Source organism: Dromiciops gliroides, chromosome 2, assembly GCF_019393635.1.
Source record: "Dromiciops gliroides isolate mDroGli1 chromosome 2, mDroGli1.pri, whole genome shotgun sequence".
NCBI lineage: Eukaryota > Metazoa > Chordata > Mammalia > Microbiotheria > Microbiotheriidae > Dromiciops > Dromiciops gliroides.
Genome location: NC_057862.1, coordinates 566,437,620 through 566,457,370, shown reverse-complemented (window position 1 = coordinate 566,457,370; position 19,751 = coordinate 566,437,620). Strand labels below are relative to the sequence as shown.

Genomic DNA, 19,751 nt, shown 5'->3' with positions numbered 1-19,751 from the left:
ACAAAAACCAAATATGTTCCTGTATCTTCTCACATAATTAATTTCCTGGATTGGGTTTTTATTTGAGGGGAGTTGTTTTTGCTTTGTTTTGTTTTGTTTAGAGTTAAATTATATACTATACCCAACTATGAACAGAGTTCAATTTCTCAACAACTACAGAAGTAACTTTAGCAAAGATCTTTCAGGAATAAATTACTTTTTTAAAAAGGGAGAAAGTAAAACAACAGTAAGTTCAGTTGATTTTGGAATAAGCCACTGAAACATAAAATCTAAGCTTTTTACCTCTTTTCAGATTGTAAATATTGATGATAAATACAATTAAGTCAGAACTAAATTCCTTTCTTCTTAACACTAAGATATATACTATCCAATAAGATAGAATGGTGACTAGTAGAAACATTCTCTCCCACACCCTACAAAAAATTTGCTAGTTGATTATTCCTTTAATGAAACTGATAAACTGCCCCCTCTGGTGTCTAGGTGGTAAGGGAAGGTTCTTAGTATGATACAGCTACAAGGTAGTGGTTTCAAAGTAAAGATAATGAGAGGTCAGAACTTCTGTGGTCTCAGCACTGATATTTCTAAGTGGTACAAAGTACCACCTTGGTGCACATATCATCAGAGATGCCCTTGAAAAGCTATTTTCCTTTTCTCTCTCCTATTCTCGTTTCCTAGTTCCTATTCTTTTGTTCCTATTCCATCCTCCATTGATTGGTGCAACAATTGCACCAAGTACAGTGCAAGGTGCTGAGAATACAAAGTCAATAATAAACAGTCCTGTCCTCAATAAATCAAAGACATCTCATAGGCTCAAATTCTGGGTCATTTAGGTATATATTTTATAGATTACTTTAGGTAATTTTGCAATCCTATATTCTCATGCTCAAGGATTGCAAAATAATTCTGATGAAAAGAAAAGAAAAACTTAACAGGACGAGTTAAAAAATTATTCTTCAGTACTTTTAAGGAAACATGATTTCATCACTGTGAGTACTTCACAGGAGGGTACTTCATGGATCACAATACCTTCAAACCTTAAGAGATGTTCAAGAGTTTTCACACTGAAAATAATTTATCAACTGGTGCCAAACCTTCACATAATGAAGCTTTCTAAACTTAAGAAGGCTGGTCCTAGGACAAACTAGGTTTAAAACACATACCATTGCATGTGTTCTACTAATAAAGCCTTTGATGCTTAGATGAAGCATCAAAACAGTAGAGATATAAAATTTTAATTTTTAAAAAATTATGAATGCATTCCAAAGCTAAATAAAACATTTGATTGTACATCTCCATTTGCATGGATAATTGATAATTAACTATAAAAAAATACACAAATTGCTCAAAACAAGAAGTTAATAGCACACTAATGCAGAAAATCGAGTTACTGGGTCAATGCTTGTTTTTCTTCAAAAAAAACTTTAGTATACTGTAGGATACAAATAAAAATGTAGATGTATACTCTTTTACAGTCAGAAAGCTCAAAAAGTTAATATTCTTTCTACTCAAAATTTTTGCAAGACTTTTGTTGGTGTACTTTTAAAGCAACTGGAAACTTTTGGTTGCTACCTTTTAAATGAGAATGGCATAAAAAATTACATAAAATTAAAAGAACTTCAGGTGGCAGCTTATAAACAATTTTTTGAGATAATTTCTTGTGATTTGGGGGCAATTTTCCAATCAGTATAGGGAAAGACTTAGCTTTTAAGTTATCAAACAAATACAAATCTTTTAAAGTACAAATATGAAGCTTTTTTTGTTTTTGTTTTTGTTTTTTTTGTTTTTTTTGTTTTTTTGTTTTTTGCGGGACAATGGGGGTTAAGTAACTTGCCCAGGGTCATACAGCTAGTAAGTATCAAGTGTCTGAGGCCGGATTTGAACTCAGGTACTCCTGAATCCAGGGCCGGTGCTTTATCCACTGCACCACCTAGCTGCCCCAAATATGAAGCCTTAAAAGACTGGAATAGATCTATGAATTCACTAAAAAAAGCAAATACTAAGATGAGTAAATTTCCTCAACACAGAGAGTTGTGTGAGAATATTATTACTAGAGGCCCCCTGCTGTGAAAGCCTGGGTTGCCCTTTCTAAGGTTCAGTGTCCCAAAGTTACCTCACATCAACATGAGACCATTCTCGCCCAATCAGCTTGAAGCAGTGTGTGAGGCAGTTGGTTTAGTCAGTTGGTTTAGAGAATTGGTGGTTGGAACCTCATGAGGGGTTAAGTTCTGATCGTTCCTGGAGGGTAGTTAGGGTTTTCCTATTCTTTCAGAGATAACTTGTTCTCTCTTTGTTAACCTCTAATATATTTTAATAAATGTTTAATACCTAAACTGTTAAACTGTTGTCCTAGTTAGCTTTCCCCACACAGGAGGCAGGTAGGGTGACCACACACATTTAGTTTTACCCATCACAGCTGCCCAGATTATGAAGAAGTTAAATGACTTGCCAATATGTCAGAGACCTGAAGCAAGGCCTTCTGGGCTTCAAAGTTAACTTTCTATCCAGCAGGCCACAATGTCTCTCAAAAAGTAATTAATAATAGAAATCTTACAAAGTCTAAAATTAAAAATTAAAAAAAAATGACTGAACCACATCCACTCATGCAAGAATATGATAAAAACTATTCCTTTATGATTTTTCCTAATTAAGTATAGTAAGTAACCTGATCTGGATTGGTAGAATCTTCATCCATTTCCCTACTGCAATAGAATAGTAAGTCCAGTAAAAAGAAAAAAAAATTATACCACACCTTTAACACAGAAAAATTCTGAATTCAATACTATAAATTCCACTTTTTAAAATGCATTAACCACCCATTTATTTACAGAAGGTGGTGTCAGATACTGAAAAATCTACCTACTCATGAAAAACTGATTTTCCTAAATGATCAATATTTTTACTTGCTTTTAAGCACTATATACACCAATAAAATATAGGTTTCATCACTCAAAAAATATGGTATATCCAACATATAATCCAAAATACAATTTAAGAAAATTGAAGGCATTCTAAGATTTTTAAACAATACTTGACTACATAATCATTTTTTAAAATTATAGAATCCTACAACCAGCCTTTTTTGATTAAATTCTTTCTCCAATCCATGCTGATTTAATTAACACTGAAGTACATAAGTATATTATACCAAACATTACTGTAGAGTACCCAAAAAATGAGGGCTTAATGGTCACCTTGCTCAAATTATTGATGTACATGCTTTAAAAAAGATTTGATGTTTACATCAATATTCTTTCTTATTATATTTCTTTTACACATACCACAAAATAACCTTTTCTAGATACTATAAAAATAGTTAATATTTATTTAGTATGATATATATATCACGCTTTTCATTCTCAAAGCACTTTACTCATAAGAGTAAATAGTTGGGGCAGCTAGATGGCGCAGTGGATAGAGCACCGGCCCTGGAGTCAGAAGTACCTGAGTTCAAATTTGGCCTCAGACACTTAACACTTACTAGCTGTGTGACCCTGGGCAAGTCACTTAACCCCAATTGCCTCACTTAAAAAAAAAAAAAGAGTAAATAGTCATTGTGGCAGGTGACTGTAGATCCACCTTGGGTGACAACTTCAGGTACTAGGTACAAGATTAACAACTACTATGAACCTATTTTATTTTATTTAATTTAAAAGGTCAATGATATTTATATGTAATGGGAAAAAAAATAATTTTTTTTAAAAAGGTCAATGATATATGATGTTAAGGGCACATATTTTAAAAGTCTATTAGACTTCTCATTCTGATGTAATAATAAAAAAGACACTTCAGAACACTGAATGAGAGAAGATTTTAGAAAAATGCAGCTATCTTTTCCTGGCAATCAATAGATTGATCCAGCTAACTTCAGCAGACCTATCTTATCCCCATAGGCAAACAATGACCTAATCTTACTTTGGTTTCCCAAATTACACCACTGTAAAATATTTTTTATTGTAAATTATTAAAATGGCTAATACATGTTAATTTTTTTTAATTTGGGAAACACATCAGTTTCCCAAGGACCACAATACACTTGAGAAAACTGACTACTAAGATTATAGATAGAGCTGGATCACCAACCTTTGGAGTGTAGAGAGATAACTGTCAACTTCCCAAACCTCCACAGTAATGTATGAGTACTTCTGTGGGTCCTGACCCTATCATCCTATCACCTGCTAATGACCCTCTCACCTCCATTATACCTCCTGACTCACTTCCTGTTTGAAATTACCCTGGAACAAGGTGTCAACATGTCCTGTTTTGCCCCTTGATTCTGAAAATGAGCTGGATTAATTAGATAAATAAGTATGACTTAAGATTTGCCACAGAGCCCTAGGAATAGCACTACTTCCAATCAGCACTAGATTCCCCCATCCCCACTCCATTCCATCCCTCACCTGTTCACCAAGGCTGCTTGTAAAAATCTGCTCCCTCCCTAAACTTTGTGACTCTACTTGACCAAGTCACCCTCTTTGGGAATACTCAATAAACTTTGCATTCGTTTAAAATTTCTGGTCCCATTACCTGGTTATTCCTGTATCCCCACACTACAAAACAATAACACTAACAAAAGATCCTACATAATGAACAGCTAGAAGAATCTTGAGGTTGAAATTATTGTGGAAATTTAGTTATGAAAAATGTAAATAAATGATTACAGGTCGCCAACTTTTTCATGTAATACTCTTGCACAGGGTAATAAAGTAATTTATCTATATTAAATTGGCAGGAAAACTACTTATAGAGACTCTAATATAAGAGGTCCCAAAGGGGCTTTCTTATGATCTCCCTCAAAAGTAACAGAAAATTAATAATAATAATAAATTTGCTAGGAATTCTCATAAGCAAATGAAAATTCACAAAAAAAGTCAATAAGCAAATGGAAGAGAAATCAGAAATAAGTTTTAGTATGATATCAAAAAAGGAGAAAAAGAATAAAAAAGGTAAATAAAAAAATCAAAAGTAGCAACAACAAGAAGAAAATCCAAAAGATACAATTAAATAGATATGGGACATGCTTAAGGACTTAAAGGAGTGAGAACATGTGTAAAATATAATCAAGGGAAGAGATGATGACAACACTCAGCAAAATGGAAAATACATAGAAACTGAAATGATTAAAAAATGCAATGAAAGGCAGTAATATCAAAACAGAAGACAGTGGCAAAACACAATCTGAAAAAAGAAGCTATGAAAATAACAACTGGAGGGGCAGCTAGGTGGTGCAGTGGATAGAGCATCGGCCCTGGAGTCAGGAGTACCTGAGTTCAAATCCGGCCTCAGACACTTAACACTTACTAGCTGTATGACCCTAGGCAAGTCACTTAACCCCAATTGCCTCACTAAAAAAAAAAAGAAAAAAGAAAATAACAACTGGATTTGGAAGACATCAAGGAAAAGAAACTTCAGAATTAAGGAATCATAAAAAATATGAAGAATTCAATTCCATGTCAAGGAACCAGAGAGGAAAATTTCTTACAACTATAAAAATCAAACAACAATCCACAAAAGAAAGAAATCATAAAATCCCCCAAAGAAGAAACCCAACATTCAACTTATCTAAGTACTTTATTATAATTCAAACTAGAGAGATGAAAACAAAATCTTAAATGCCAAAAGCCCTGACCTAAAAAAATACATTCATTTTGCAAATAGTTTTTATTTTATGACCCTCCCAATAGAGTAATTAAAAATAACTACAGCTTAATAAGTTCAGTTTTGCAAGAAGGAATAGAAAATCAAAAATACTAGAATTTAACACACCACCATCAGAATATAAATAGATAAATTAAAAGCCACTGATATGAATAGTGCTGAATGAGCCAGATTAGACAGATGATATAAAATACTTAACATATACTTTTTTTTAATCAAAGGTCTTTATTTACATTCTCGTGAGAATGGGAGAATGGGCCATTCCCTAATGGAAAAGCCAATATATACTTTTAACACATATAGAAGGAACATACATAAAAATTGATAATATTCTTGAACAGAGAATCCTTAAAAGAGAATGTTTTGAATGTTTTATTTCTGAATCCTAGGAAGTTTAAACAATAATATGATCATAATACACATATATGTGGAAATTTTTTAATTGCTGACTGAATAATATCTGAATTATAAAATCTAGAAACATTAAGAAAAACAAGAAAAACCTCAAAGATAATAACACAAATACTATATAAAAAAATTTATAGCATCTAACCAAAGCAGTAATCAGAAACAAATTCATAGCACTAAATATATACATTAATGAGAGAAAAAGAAAAATCCAATCAAGTCTGTATTTAAAGAAATTAGAAAACTAACAGAGTAATGTACCAAGGTAAACAAGAGGCAATAAATCATAACAATGAAAGCAGAAACTCATAAAAATGAAAAAGAATGAATAAATGAAAACCAATGCTGTTTTAGAAAAATCAAAACATGAATTAATAGTTTGCAAATTTAAGCCCCAAAATTGGGGAGAAAGTTCAAAGTATCAAAAAAGACAATGAGAAAGGAGAGATGACAAGTGCAAAAGAAATTGTAAATGTCACCAGCGACTCCTACACAAAACTGTATGGTTATAATTTGAGAAAGTGAATACTGTCTACAAAAATACATAAAAATATCCAAAACAGAAAATAGAAAAGTATAAATCCCACTGCATATGGAGAAATCAAATAAACCATTAATGAGATTCAACCAAAATATTGGCCCAAGACCATATATGTAAATTGACTGATTCTATATAGGGTACATTGTCCAATTTTTTTATAAAGCAAATATGGTTTTGATCCCCAATCCTGACAAAAAAAAACAAAGAAAACTATCAACCAATATAATGATTCTAAAAGGAAAGTATCAGATGAAATTTTGGGACATTCAGTTTATAAAAGATGTATTCATCACAACAAAGCAGAATATATGTGTGTATGTAAGCATATACATATATGAGAAATGGAGATAACATTAGATATTAATAAAATGTTATAAATAATATTAATAAAATATAAAGTATATTATAATCCATAACTACAAAAAGGCCTTGAACAAAATATTACAACCATTTGTGTTTAAAAGACTAAAAGCTTAAAAATAGGATTTTTCCTTAATATGATTTTTAAAAAGTATCTATGGAAAACCAAAAGCTAGCATTATTTGCCATGGAAAAACCAGAAACAATGATTCTGATGACATTTTAAAAAACAGCACCAAAACTTTATTAATCATATAATTGGGGGGGAGAAAACACAGGATCGAATAAGTTATATTATTACTTGTTTCTTTTTGTTTTACCAAAATGGAAATAGGTCAGATTTAACGGTTTTATTGGAGATTTTATTAATTTTTAAATTTTTATTCTTTATATATGTTGAGATTTTAATTTTTAAAAAATAATTATCCTTTAAAAATAAGAAAACTCAGTGGAAAAAAACCTGCTGATACCATGGATCTCAGCGTGTTTTATAAATATTTGCTTTTGAGGTTGATGGTAAATGTTATTTAAATAATTTACTAACAATAACTGTGTTATTTAGCAATACAGAACAGAAAGAAATTTTTAATAAAACATATATATCTTAAAGAAGTTAAAAAAAAATACCTCTAGTTCAACTAGAGCTGCAGTCACTGCATCTGTTGCAAGAGCACCAGCCTGTAGTTGTTCAATGGCCTGCAGAAAAAATAGGTGGCAATTTAATTTAAAAATTGACTTAAGGACATATATACACTTTCTTAAGATTTAGATTTGTAGATTTAAGAGCTGGATGGAACCTCAGAAATTAGCTAGTCTAATCTTCATTTTACAGATGATTTTTTAAACTGTGAGATCAAGGTCACACATTGAGGTGGAGTTGAGATTAGATTCCAATCAAATCCCAATTCAATCTCCCTGAATCTTACTCCAGTGTACTTTCTATTATATCATGCTGTATATGATGAAATTGAATCAATATGAATTGAATCGATATAAAATGACGAAATATTTAATGTGATATTTCTATCCCATATTTAATAGCTCTCTTTAAATTCTAAAACATTTATAGGTAAAAATTAGGATGCCAGTAATTTTATTGCTACTATATCTTCAGATAATAAAGAGCATAGACAATCTATTTGAAAGAGATATGGCTACTTTTGAAAATGCAAGCATGGTAAGTTATGAAAATAGGAATTATAATGAATGTCTCTCTAATCAAAGGCAATAACAATTTTGCAATTGAACTTAGCTATAATTGTAAGGTCCCCTCCAGCTATAACATTCTCCAGTTCTATACTTCTCTAAAAAGTGAACATAATCTACACATATTGTATATTTCTTAAGTCTATATTTCCCTCAAAGAAAAATATAACTCATAAAACAAATACATGCTGATTTGAGACATGAGTTAAAAAGTCTAAGATAGTTTTAGTAGTATTACAAAAAGTTACAACTCCCCACCTTCATCTTTACCATTTCATATACTCCCTATATATAAAAGAGTAAAATCAATAGTAGTTATTGTATTCAAAATTTACTTACTGGATTTCAATTATAGCAAAAGATGTCTGTCTTTAACATTCTAAAAGGATTACTTCAGTCTATATAAATGAGAAGGGACCAAGAGATCTGTTTGTTTAATTTACTTTGTCTAATTAACACCAATTTGCATAAAAACTACTGGGAAATTTGCTTATAAAAATAGTAGAGTCGAGATCAAAATGAAAACAAACCCAATTTTCTTCTAATATGATCCAATACCCCATGTTAAGTATTTCATTTAGAAAATATAGCAAAACCTCAAAAACCAAAGGAAAAATCACAACTGGGGCAGAATAAATAGCTAAAACAACCATAAATGACAATGGGGTTGCTATGGTACAAAGTGATGAGAAATAGAAGGAAAAATACAGAATAATTTCACAAACATAAGCACCTATTTTAATTTTTTGTTCTTTTGGGGGCAATCCTCTTCAGGGAAACAGAGTAAATGCTCACTTTACTTTAATAGAGTTCATGCTTTTCCAGAGTATTACAGAGGGATATGTGTGCCTACTTATATACAAGAGGTGAGGAGGAAGCCTAAAGCAATAAAGCAATTCCAAAAACACATACTTTAATCTGGGGGTAGAAGAACTAGCATTTGAAACAAAATCCCACAAATATGAGCAAAACAACTTTATGGAACAAACCCAAAATATTTCACAAATACTATCCTAGTAAATTAAATTCAAGGGAAACAACTTAGCTATATACAAAACAGAAAAAGTTTAATATTTAGAACTTAAAATTTGTTCATACCTTTTGACAGGCTCTTTTGCACACATGTTTATATTCTTTAGCTTTGGATTCAGAGTGATAACCTGCACCTATAGGAGGAGAAAACTGATCAATACTCTATCATGAAAATATCATTAAAATATTAATGATCTTCCTATGACCTTCCAGCAACAATTACAGAAAAATAAACAACATGAACAAGGCCTTCCACGTTAGCTCCTATTAATATCTCTCTAGAGAGGAATCATGGTAGAGAAGAGAGATATTAGAGATAGAGAGCCAGACTTTGAGTCAGGAAGACCTACATTCAAGTCCCACTTCTGACATACCAGCTGTGTGACCCTGGTCAAGTCACTTAACTTCTCAGTGCTTAAGACAATTCTCTAACTCCACAAACTGCAGATGAGCCAATCTGCTTTAATGGAGGAAACTTCCTCTTACAATTATTTGCTAAACCAATAAAATCAAATATCCCATCCCTGCTCTATACCAAGATTTACAAAGTATTTTCCTAAAAGCAACTCTGAGAAAAAAGTATATTATTTTGCTCATTTTACAAATGAAGAAACTATACTCAGAAAAATAAAATAAAGTGCCCACATAATTGGGAGATGTTAGAGCTAAAGACTCAACCCAGATCACCTGACTCCAAACCCATCTTCCTTCTACCAAACTGCCCCCCAATTACTTGCAGTGTACCAGGACCCAACCTCAATTCAAATCATGTTAACAAACATGTATTAAGTGCTTAATATGTTCAAAGTTCTGTGTGAAGTGCGGGGAATGTTTTTTAAATAACAAATTATATGGTCTGAGACGTCAAGCAGCTTACTGACTAATGGGCAAAGAGATATAGGTATAACATATACACATAATACAAATACAATGTATACAAAGTATGACTGAATTAAAGAAGAGATAGAAAACACCCTAGGAAAATTTGAAAAAGGAGAGAACATTTTAACCTTGGTGGGGACAAGGGAGGATAAAGGAAGACACCATGGAAGTTGGAGAAAAAATTCAACAAAGAAGGGACACTGTTCCAGGCAGTGAGAATGGCCTTCACAAACACAAAGGGACAGGAAATAGGACAAGACCAAGAATGGATAGTAGTCCATATGAAGGGAAATAATGTAAAATGGGGCTGAAAATATATGAAACAGAAGGAAAGAAGTTCACATTTTTTTTCCTTATATGCAATAAGGAACCACTGAAGATTTTTGAATAGAAATGAAATGATTAGAAATGCAGTAGAAAGATTATTTTCAAAGCTTATGAAGGGTGCTCTAGTGAGGATTCTAAAGTCAGGGAGACTAGTTAAGGTTAGAATAATAATAGAAGAGGCATGAGAAAAATCTGAACTAGTATGAAGACCAACAAGAGGTGGAAAAGCTAGATAAAAGGGATTTTGAAGATGAAATCTACAAGACCAGGCAACTGATGAGATGTTAAGGACAACCAGAAGGAAGAATCTAAGATGAACCAGAGGTCTGAAACCTGCCTGACTGAGAGTAGTGTCAAAAGAAAAAAGAGTCAGAAGCAGAAGCAGGATTAAGATGATGAGTTCAGGTCTGTACATACTCAGTTTAAGATGCCAGGGAAACATCCATGTGGGAATTTCACACACAGAAATTCAGAAATAGAAATTAAGAGAAATGTGGAGGCTTGAAAAATAAATCTGGGAGTCTTATGAATAAACATGATAATTTAATCCTTTGTAGCAAAGGAAAAGAACATAAGAAAAGAAGGGCCTAGACAGAACCTTAAGTAACAGTGAAACAAAGGAGTCAGGTGGAAGACTACAAACCAGTGAAGGAAATCAAGGAAGAAAGGTCAGACAGTAAGTACAACAGTAGAGAGGAGTATTGTGAAAATCAAAATAAGAGAAAAGTACAAAAGGAGATAATGAACGATGTCAAATGATGCAAAAAAGTCAAGGAGAATGAAAACAGAGACAAGACTATCTATTAGACTTACAATTAAGAGGTTATTATTGAAAACCTTTGAAGGAGCAGTCTTAGTAGAAAGGAGGGGTCCAATCTAAACCTAATCTAAAGACTGACAAAGTAAGCTATCAAACAAAAGGGCCAGATGACAATAGATGTGCCTTTTATCCTTCTCTGCAAGATCACAAATATACAGCTATGAATTTAGTAAAGGAAAAGTAGCCAGCACAATAATGAACTCCCAAACCACAGCAGATGCACAGTCTAATATACCATTCATTACTGAACCAGAAGAATAGTGGATGGCCTCTTTCAAAAGCAGGAAGCAATTAACTAGACTTTTTCCCTATGTGGAAATCCAACATTGATTACTGTATAGGTGTAATGATCTTTGGGTGCTCATAAGCACCCAGGGTGTTGCAAAGAGAGCCATGCTATTATTCAACACTTAAAAGCACCAGTGGCCCTAATTAAGTACTTGATTAAGGCAGTAGTTAGCTATCCTGTGTCCTAATTAGGCTAGATGGCAACCCAAATAAGTCACCTTGTATTATAATAGGCACCTGATTCCCCAAAATGCTTCAGCTCAACACCCAGACTCCCAACAGAGAGTAGCAACCAATTCACAGTGAATATGCCCAGAAAATAAGGCTAGGGTTTTTGCATTATTTCAGACTAATGTGCCTCTGTAATCTGTATTTCCTCCGTATCCACCGAAGTCATTTCAAAACAATAGGGGTGAAAATAGAGTACAGTGAAAAAAGACTACAGTTGGAATTAAGAGATTTAGTTATAATCTAGGTTCCATTACTAACCAGATAGATGATTTTGGATAGTTCATTTCATGGGGTTTCTACTTTTCTCATCTACAAAATAAAGGAGCTGGTTGAGATAATTTTGAAAATCCCTTCTTGCTAGCTTGGTTTCTTTATTTCACACCAAGATTACAAAATTTGGCCAAGGCATGCAAAAAACTCTATATTTGATATAGATTGGCTAATGAAACATTCTAAATTAAATATTTTAATAATTCACCATCCCAAATTCAGTTGTTTCATTCAAATACTTTTTCACAAACCCTCCCCATCATATGTAAAATTCACTTCTTAGTTTACTTTCAGATATGCCATAACTCAACATTATAAAAATCTTCCAAACTCATCTTTTCATGTCTTACCTGCATGCACCAAGACAAATCCTACACGCTTCTCTTTATGGGGTAGTTTTGTTTCATGCTCTTTAGCTGTTACCTTAACAGCCATAACCTGAGGTGATTTGGAAGGCAGACCTTCTGCTGAACTCATCCCCTTCTCCATGATCATTCTCCACAATTATCATCTTCTACTGAAAAAATTGCATATTTCCAACAACAAATAAACTCAGAAGAGGAATCACCCTAAAGGAAAATCAACACAGATGTTATGTGTTTCCACCAGAAAAACATATATAAATTCATGCAAAGATAATTTTGTACAAAAATCTATTTTAGAGTTAGAATTGTTATTTACATGTTGAGCTGCAAACATCTACTAGTCTCTAGAAATAAAAAAGAAAATTAAGCATGGAGATTGCCACCTACCTAAAAACATTTGATCTTGTAATAGTACAGATTTTTCAATGACCTTACCAAGTAATACTCTATCAAATTTTACTTTAATACCACTTGCTCTTAAAAGATTTTATATATAAAGGAGAATAGGAATGAATGTAGGCTGGTCATTATGTTCCTTCAGTCACCTTTTTTTGGCTCAGTATTTTTTATACCTCTGATGTTTGCTTCCATAACATCTCTAGCATTAAGTCCTCTATCTCATCATTCACATAGATACCAGCCTAGTTTTGATCCCCAACACCTTTTGCCTGATCTGCTGTATTAACATATTAATGGGGTCTCTGAGTTTCAGATGTCTCCCCACTCTAATCCATTCTTCACATAGTTGCCAATATGATTTTCCTAAAGCTTAGGCCTAACCTTGGTACTTTACTGTTCAATAAACTCCAATGTCTCGCTATTATTACCTTTAAAATAAAACTAACTCCTCTGGCATTGAAAGCTTCTTCAAAATCTGATCCCTTCTTACTTTTCCGGGTTTTTTACATATTCCTTAATCCCACATTTTTTTCTCTTTAGTACCATTTCTACCTCCCCACGTGAGAAAATAATAGGGTTTTGGGAATGCTCAAGGGGATTGATTGAATTAAGATTGATGGGATTGACTGATTTAGCTGATTAACTCACTTAAAGTTAATTCAATTAAAACAACACCTGCGGGGCAGCTAGGTAGCTCAGTGGATAGAGCACCAGCTCTGGATTCAGGAGGAGCTGAGTTCAAATCTAACCTCAGACACTTGACACTTACTAGCTGTGTGACCCTGGGCAAGTCACTTAACCCCCATTGCCCGCCCCCCCCCCAAAAGAAGTAAAGTAAGAAAAACAGAGATCCTGAGGAAGTATATTGATTCTTATCTAAGGGTTTGATGTGATAAAAGAGAAGGGAAGGTAAGAGGAATACAAAACTAGAAAGGAAGAAGAGAGCAGAACTTGTTATTTGTTATTATTAGAAATACATGAAATTTAAAGTATTATAAACATGAAGAGATGAGGGGAAGAGGCTCATTCTTATCTGAAATGGGGAAAGCAGGGTTTAACACACAGGGAAAATGATCTAGAAACATATTAGACTCAACAGACAAACAATCAAGACAGAGAATAGGAGTTAAGAGGGAGGATATTACTGTTGATAGCACAGTCACAAGCAAAAACACTTTTTCTGATCCTTCAAGAAGAACTGAAAAGCTGAGGTGGAGCAAGAAAAGAACTAAAATCTATGAGGTGACCCATCAATTGTGGAATGACTGTACAAATCATGGTATAGGAATGTAATGGAATGTTATTGTTCTATGAGAAATTATCAAAGACACAATTTCAGAGAATCCTGGGTAGGGCATTTCAAAGTGAAATAGGCAGAGTCAGGAGAACAATTTATATAAAAACAGCAATACTGAAAGGAAAAACAACCAACCATATCTTTAGAGGATCTGAAGATGAAACATGTTACTCATTCTCTTAAGAGAAATGTAAAGGAGAAAAGGTAGGGGATGTGTGTGTATGTGTATATAGCATGATCACTGTGTGCTGTGTAGTTGTGCTTCTTAGAAGAGTGGATTTTTTTTTCCTTCTTCTTTTCAGTTTTTAAGTGGGGAGGGGAACCTTGGGAGGAGATAGAATAGCAATAGTAACTCCAAGAAAAAGAGGGCCTGGTAACATTTTAAAATGTATGACAGAAGTTCATAAGGAAACAGAGACAAGAAGGACAATTTTGAAAGTAATGGATGGAACTTAGTATGTCTTTTTTTTAAGGCAATTAATATGAATTGATGATTCATAGCTTTATATAAAGAGTATGGTATAGAAATACATCAAACTCAACAGGGAAACAATTGGGACAGAGAATAGGAGTTAAGAGGGATGATAATAATGGTGAGGGAATAGTCACAAGCAAAAACACATTTCCCAATCCTTCAGGAAAGACTGAAGAAGGTGGTAGTGCTGTATTCTTCTATGTGTATAGAAATGCTTAGGGTGTGCATGCATGCATGTGTGTTTGTGTGTGTGTGTATAAATTCAGAATAAAAAAAAAAACCAATAAAATCAATGCTTTCAAGGTTGTGATGCCTCCAACACAGATTCCTCAATATATAGTTCTCCTTATTCAGTCATCTTCCCCAACATCATCCTATGTGCCATTTTTACAGTGCATTGGGAATTGAGGTATTAGGGTTCAAATAATAAGGTGGTCTCTTATGAATAAAATATACACAAGCTGACACATATATGTGTAAATATGTATAGGTGCTGTCTTCCTGTCAATTTCATTTCTAAAGGCTTGTTGAGAACATATGGCTCAGCTGGGTCTCATACTAAGCTTTCTTTAGAATTATTTTTGCTTCTACTGCTCTTCACTATATTGCTGGGTGGCACTACTCACAGAATTTTGCCATCTGCCTGTTTTATGAAGGAATTTGTATTCCTAAAAAATGATTCCCTTGTATAGCATTCCTCTGCTCTGCAAGATCAAATGTTTGCTGGATAGCATAGTTTCTGGAATCTTTTGGCCTACTCTATGGTGACAAGTTTTATATCAATTCAACTTTTGAATAAAATTATAACAATAAAGATTTGTATTTTTGCCCTTCCCCATTTCCCTTCTTTTGACATGAAATATTAATAGGCTAAAGTTATTATAGTTTCTCACAAAATCATCTTTTTGATCTTTAGTCTTTATTTTAATTTGAGGTTGATTTTTACATTTACCCTATAACTAGTCAATGGCCTAAAAGCACACAAATATCTTATTCCTATTAAAATTCTTACAACAGCTACCAGCCATGTCCTGTATGTTCATATATACTCAATTTCATTTTTGTTATTCAGTGTGGTATTCATTATACCCATCACCTTCAAACTTTCTTCTGAAACTAACTATTTATGATATATTGGTGTGAAGCTTCTGAGTAGTCTCCAGGCCTTTAACCTCTTCTTTTTTTAAAACCATGAACTATGTTTCAACTTTTTTTTTTCTAACTCTCCTTCCATATGCACACTTTTCCACTTACGTTACTGAGTATCAGAAGTACATGTTGATTTTAGAGGGTCCTGTTGAGTTCTTCATGGAATTTGTCTTCATCATCATTTGCAATATATGTGCTGGGTTTCATAAACTACAATTCAAAAGGAAGATTCTACTTCCCACTTTCAACAAAGGAGGTCAATGGTAAATGGGAATTAAAAAGGAATCAGAGGGGCAGCTAGGTGGCACAGTGGATAAACCACTGGCCCTGGATTCAGGAATACCTGAGTTCAAATTCGACCTCAGACACTTGACACTTACTAGCTGTGTGACCCTGGGCAAGTCACTTAACCCCCATTGCCTCACCAAAAAAAAAAAAAGAAAGAAAGAAAGAAAGAAAAGGAATCAGACTACATCCTGATGTGGAAATCCAGAAAATGTCAGTGAGTCATCTGTCCAACCAAGGTTGGCACAGGGAGACAAGGGAGACAGAGAAGTCATAATATACTGGGGACAGGAGTTTGCCATAGATGGAACATTCCACTGCCCAAGGAGAGGCTGTGCACTCAGTCAAGAAGAAATAGGAAAAAAATTACAAAATGAAAATATAGTAAACAACTTTGAAAGGATTAAGAACTCTTTTCAAGATAATAGCCAACCATGATAACAGAGGACTGATAATGAATATGTCACCTGCCTTCTAATAGAAAGATGAATTACTCAGTGAAGAACAAGACAATTTTTATACATATATATAGCTAATGTGGAAATTTATTTTGATTGGCTACATACACTTATAGTGGGTTTTGTTTTTCTTGTTTTCAGTTGGGGAGTACTGAGGTGGGAGGTTGAAAAGGAAGATTTTTGCTGACTAAAACAAATTTTTAAAAATTTTTTAAAGGGGGTCATTGAAGCTTTTTTTTTTTTTTTTTGCAGAGCATTGAGGATTAAGTGACTTGCCCAGGGTCACACAGCTAGTAAGTGTCAAGTGTCTGAGGCCGGATTTGAACTGATGTCCCCTCAAATCCAGGGCCAGGGCTTTATCCACTGCACCACCTAGCTGCCCAGTATTTTTTTAAAATGTGATAAGGGAAGTTAAGAAAGAAACATACCAGCAGGACAGCTTTAAAAGTAAAATACTGAATTACATACTTTTTTAAAAGCAAGCTGTACACAATAACTATTAATATTTTTACATATACTTGTTTTTTTCTATTCTCTTTTTTGCATATGGAAATGCTCTTTTCTTTTTTGTTTGCTAAAATTAAAAAAAAATTAAGAGGCTGTTCAAATTATTCACAAAGTACTAAAGAAATGTTATAAATACCCACAAGCAGTTTGAAAGACAGTTGAGTATCTCACAGTAAATATGGAGAGCAGACAATTCTGCAATGACTTATATTGAGTATAATTACTTTTACTTCTGTTCTTGCCAAATGATTTACCTATGCTTAAAGTAAAAAATCCTGTCTCCCAAACATACATTATGAATGTCACTGAAATATGCCTTTCCACATTGGGGGGGCATGGGAGGAGGTCATAGTGGATGCAGAAAGAAAAAGGAAAAGTTGCCATGTGCAAAGAAAGAAGACTAAGGAACTGAAGAGGCAGAAAGGAAATTTGACTAGAACCATGAGGCTGGGGAGTAGAAAAATATCAGAAAGAGGAAGAAGGGAAGGACCACTGAACTCTTAGAGCTTAAAAAAAAAAAATGAGGCTCTTCAAGAAGAGGAGTAGATAGATGCTTTGATGAAACAGTAGCTTCTTGTCTTCTAAACAATGATATAGTGGATCACTAGATACTGTCGGCTGAGAAATCAGCCATTAAATTTAGACAAATTGTGGTGGTTGGTGACTCCCTGATGAAAAGTAATGAGAAAGTAAATTTACAACCAGATAAAAACACTAAATATATATGATGTCTTCCTGGAGCGTGTATTCAATATATGACTTGCAAATCTCTCAATAATTATCAAAACACATTACTCAGGTATGGTGACTGATATGGGCAGCAATGATATCATTGCCAAAAGTGAAATCTTGGGCAAGAAACTGAAGTTGAAAAAGAGAAAAGCAAACTTGCAAAGTGAATAACTAGTTAAAAAAGAAAGTCTCTGAGAAAGGGATTTGGATTTCTGGACTACAATTTAAAATTTTAGTGTGACAAGGTCTGCATCTACCTGATATGGGCTATTAAGAAAAGTTTTGCCTGATATCTCACATATCTAATTAAGAAGATAAAAGAATATTGATACGTATGTGTGTATGTATGTATGTATGTATCCACAAAGAAAGATAGCCTAGAGGAGTGCTACATTGCAGGAAGAAAAAACACCAAGAAGTTCACAGGAAAGATTTAACCAAGAAATGAATGAGTAGGGGCAGCTAGGTGGCACAGTGGATAAAGCACTGGCCCTGGATTCAGGAGGACCTGAGTTCAAATCCAGCCTCAGATATTTGACACTAACTAGCTTTGGGCAAGTCACTTAACCCTCATTGACCTGCAAAAAAAGAACAAGAAATATATCAGTGGCAAAATCCATGACCTCAAATGCACAAATTATAAGACAGCAAGCAGGATAAACTAGAGGAGCTAATATAAGGAGACAAATTTGACCTTATAAGTATCACTGAGATTTGGTGAGCTGAAACTAATGACTATAAAATAAAACTATGGAAGGAGAAACATATTTACAAGAAACAGGATAAGAAAAATACATAGGGGGCAGCTAGGTGGCGCAGTGGATAAAGCACCAGCCCTGAATTCAGGAGGACCTGAGTTCAAATGTGACCTCAAACACTTGACACTTACTAGCTGTGTGACCCTGGGCAAGTCACTTAACACTCACTGCCCTGCAAAAAAAAAAGAAAAGAAAAAAGAAAAATACATGGGAGGGGAATAGGATCACATATTAAGATAGAGTCATGAGCAATTTGGGAAAAATACTCCAAAAAATCATTTTACCAATGTGAAGCTTAAAAAATCTAACTGTGATGTCTAAAAGTCTAATGTATGGTCTCCTTAAATTAGAAGCTTTAGCACCAGTCTTTGGGCATTAAGCATTTATTAAAGTATATTAAGGGTTGGCAGAGAGAGAGAGAGAGAGAGAGAGAGAGAGAGAGAGAGAGAGAGAGAGAGAGAGAGAGAGAAGCTGCCTTCACCTAGCTATCCCAGAGAGTGAATCCCCTCAGTTCCACTGGAAAACCCCCTTTAAAAACAGAAGAGGGCAGTCCACACACAACACAGCTCCAAGCTAATTGGCTTTATTGACATGACTTACAGGCGGTAGACATAACTTCAGGATGCCAATCTGAGCTTCAAAATCTCAGAAAGGTCACCTCATGCTTTCTCCTCAGGGTGGCACTGCCCAGATGGTGGCGCTCTGATTCTCACACCATGAAAACTCTGAACCAGTGACACCACTACTAAGCACATATCACCAAAAGATATTGTTGGGGGGGTTTTAAACACTGATGATGAAACATATTACCAACATATGTGTGAGTGAGATTTTCCCCACCCTTAGTTATGAGATGTAATTATGATAGTAATCGGTATATCAGCTCAAAATTGGGATTTACTATACCTATTCTATTTCATTTGTAGATTAAGTGAATAATAGAGCTAATCTCAATGTTGGATGATCAGCAAATGTTGGACGATCATTAAGTCTTGCTAGAATCCATCTCTAGCCATCATCTGTAGCTTCTAACCAACATCTATTACATCACAGTTTGTAGATCATGGTATTCTCCGCTAATGGCAAAGTTAGTGGCTAGAAAGCAAATTTTGGCTGATCAACCAATGACTGCAAATTTGAGAAGAAGTTTGTCTAGAATTTGTAAACCCAGTGAGGGTATAAAACCCTGGTGAGCCCCAAGCTCAGGGTCTCTCAGGACCTACCCCTGCTTGAAACTGGCTTTATTATGAGACTGGCCCTCTCTCAATAAACCTATTTTCTTCAGCTTGGAAACTTTATTATTTCT

At 34.0% G+C, this 19,751-nt stretch overlaps 1 protein-coding gene across 3 annotated transcripts in view; it reads right to left on the bottom strand.

Moving 5' to 3' along the window:
- Positions 1 to 19,751, bottom strand: part of TASP1 (taspase 1) — a 278,215-nt gene that overhangs the window by 247,299 nt on the left and 11,165 nt on the right. For all 3 annotated transcript variants that reach the window (XM_043983168.1, XM_043983170.1, XM_043983169.1), the window contains 3 exons: positions 12,371 to 12,589; positions 9,269 to 9,336; positions 7,592 to 7,660 (listed from right to left, as the gene is read on the bottom strand). In XM_043983168.1, coding sequence (XP_043839103.1) covers positions 7,592 to 7,660; positions 9,269 to 9,336; positions 12,371 to 12,515 — 282 coding nt within the window. In that variant the 5' untranslated portion in view covers positions 12,516 to 12,589. The remainder of the gene's footprint in view (positions 1 to 7,591; positions 7,661 to 9,268; positions 9,337 to 12,370; positions 12,590 to 19,751) is intronic.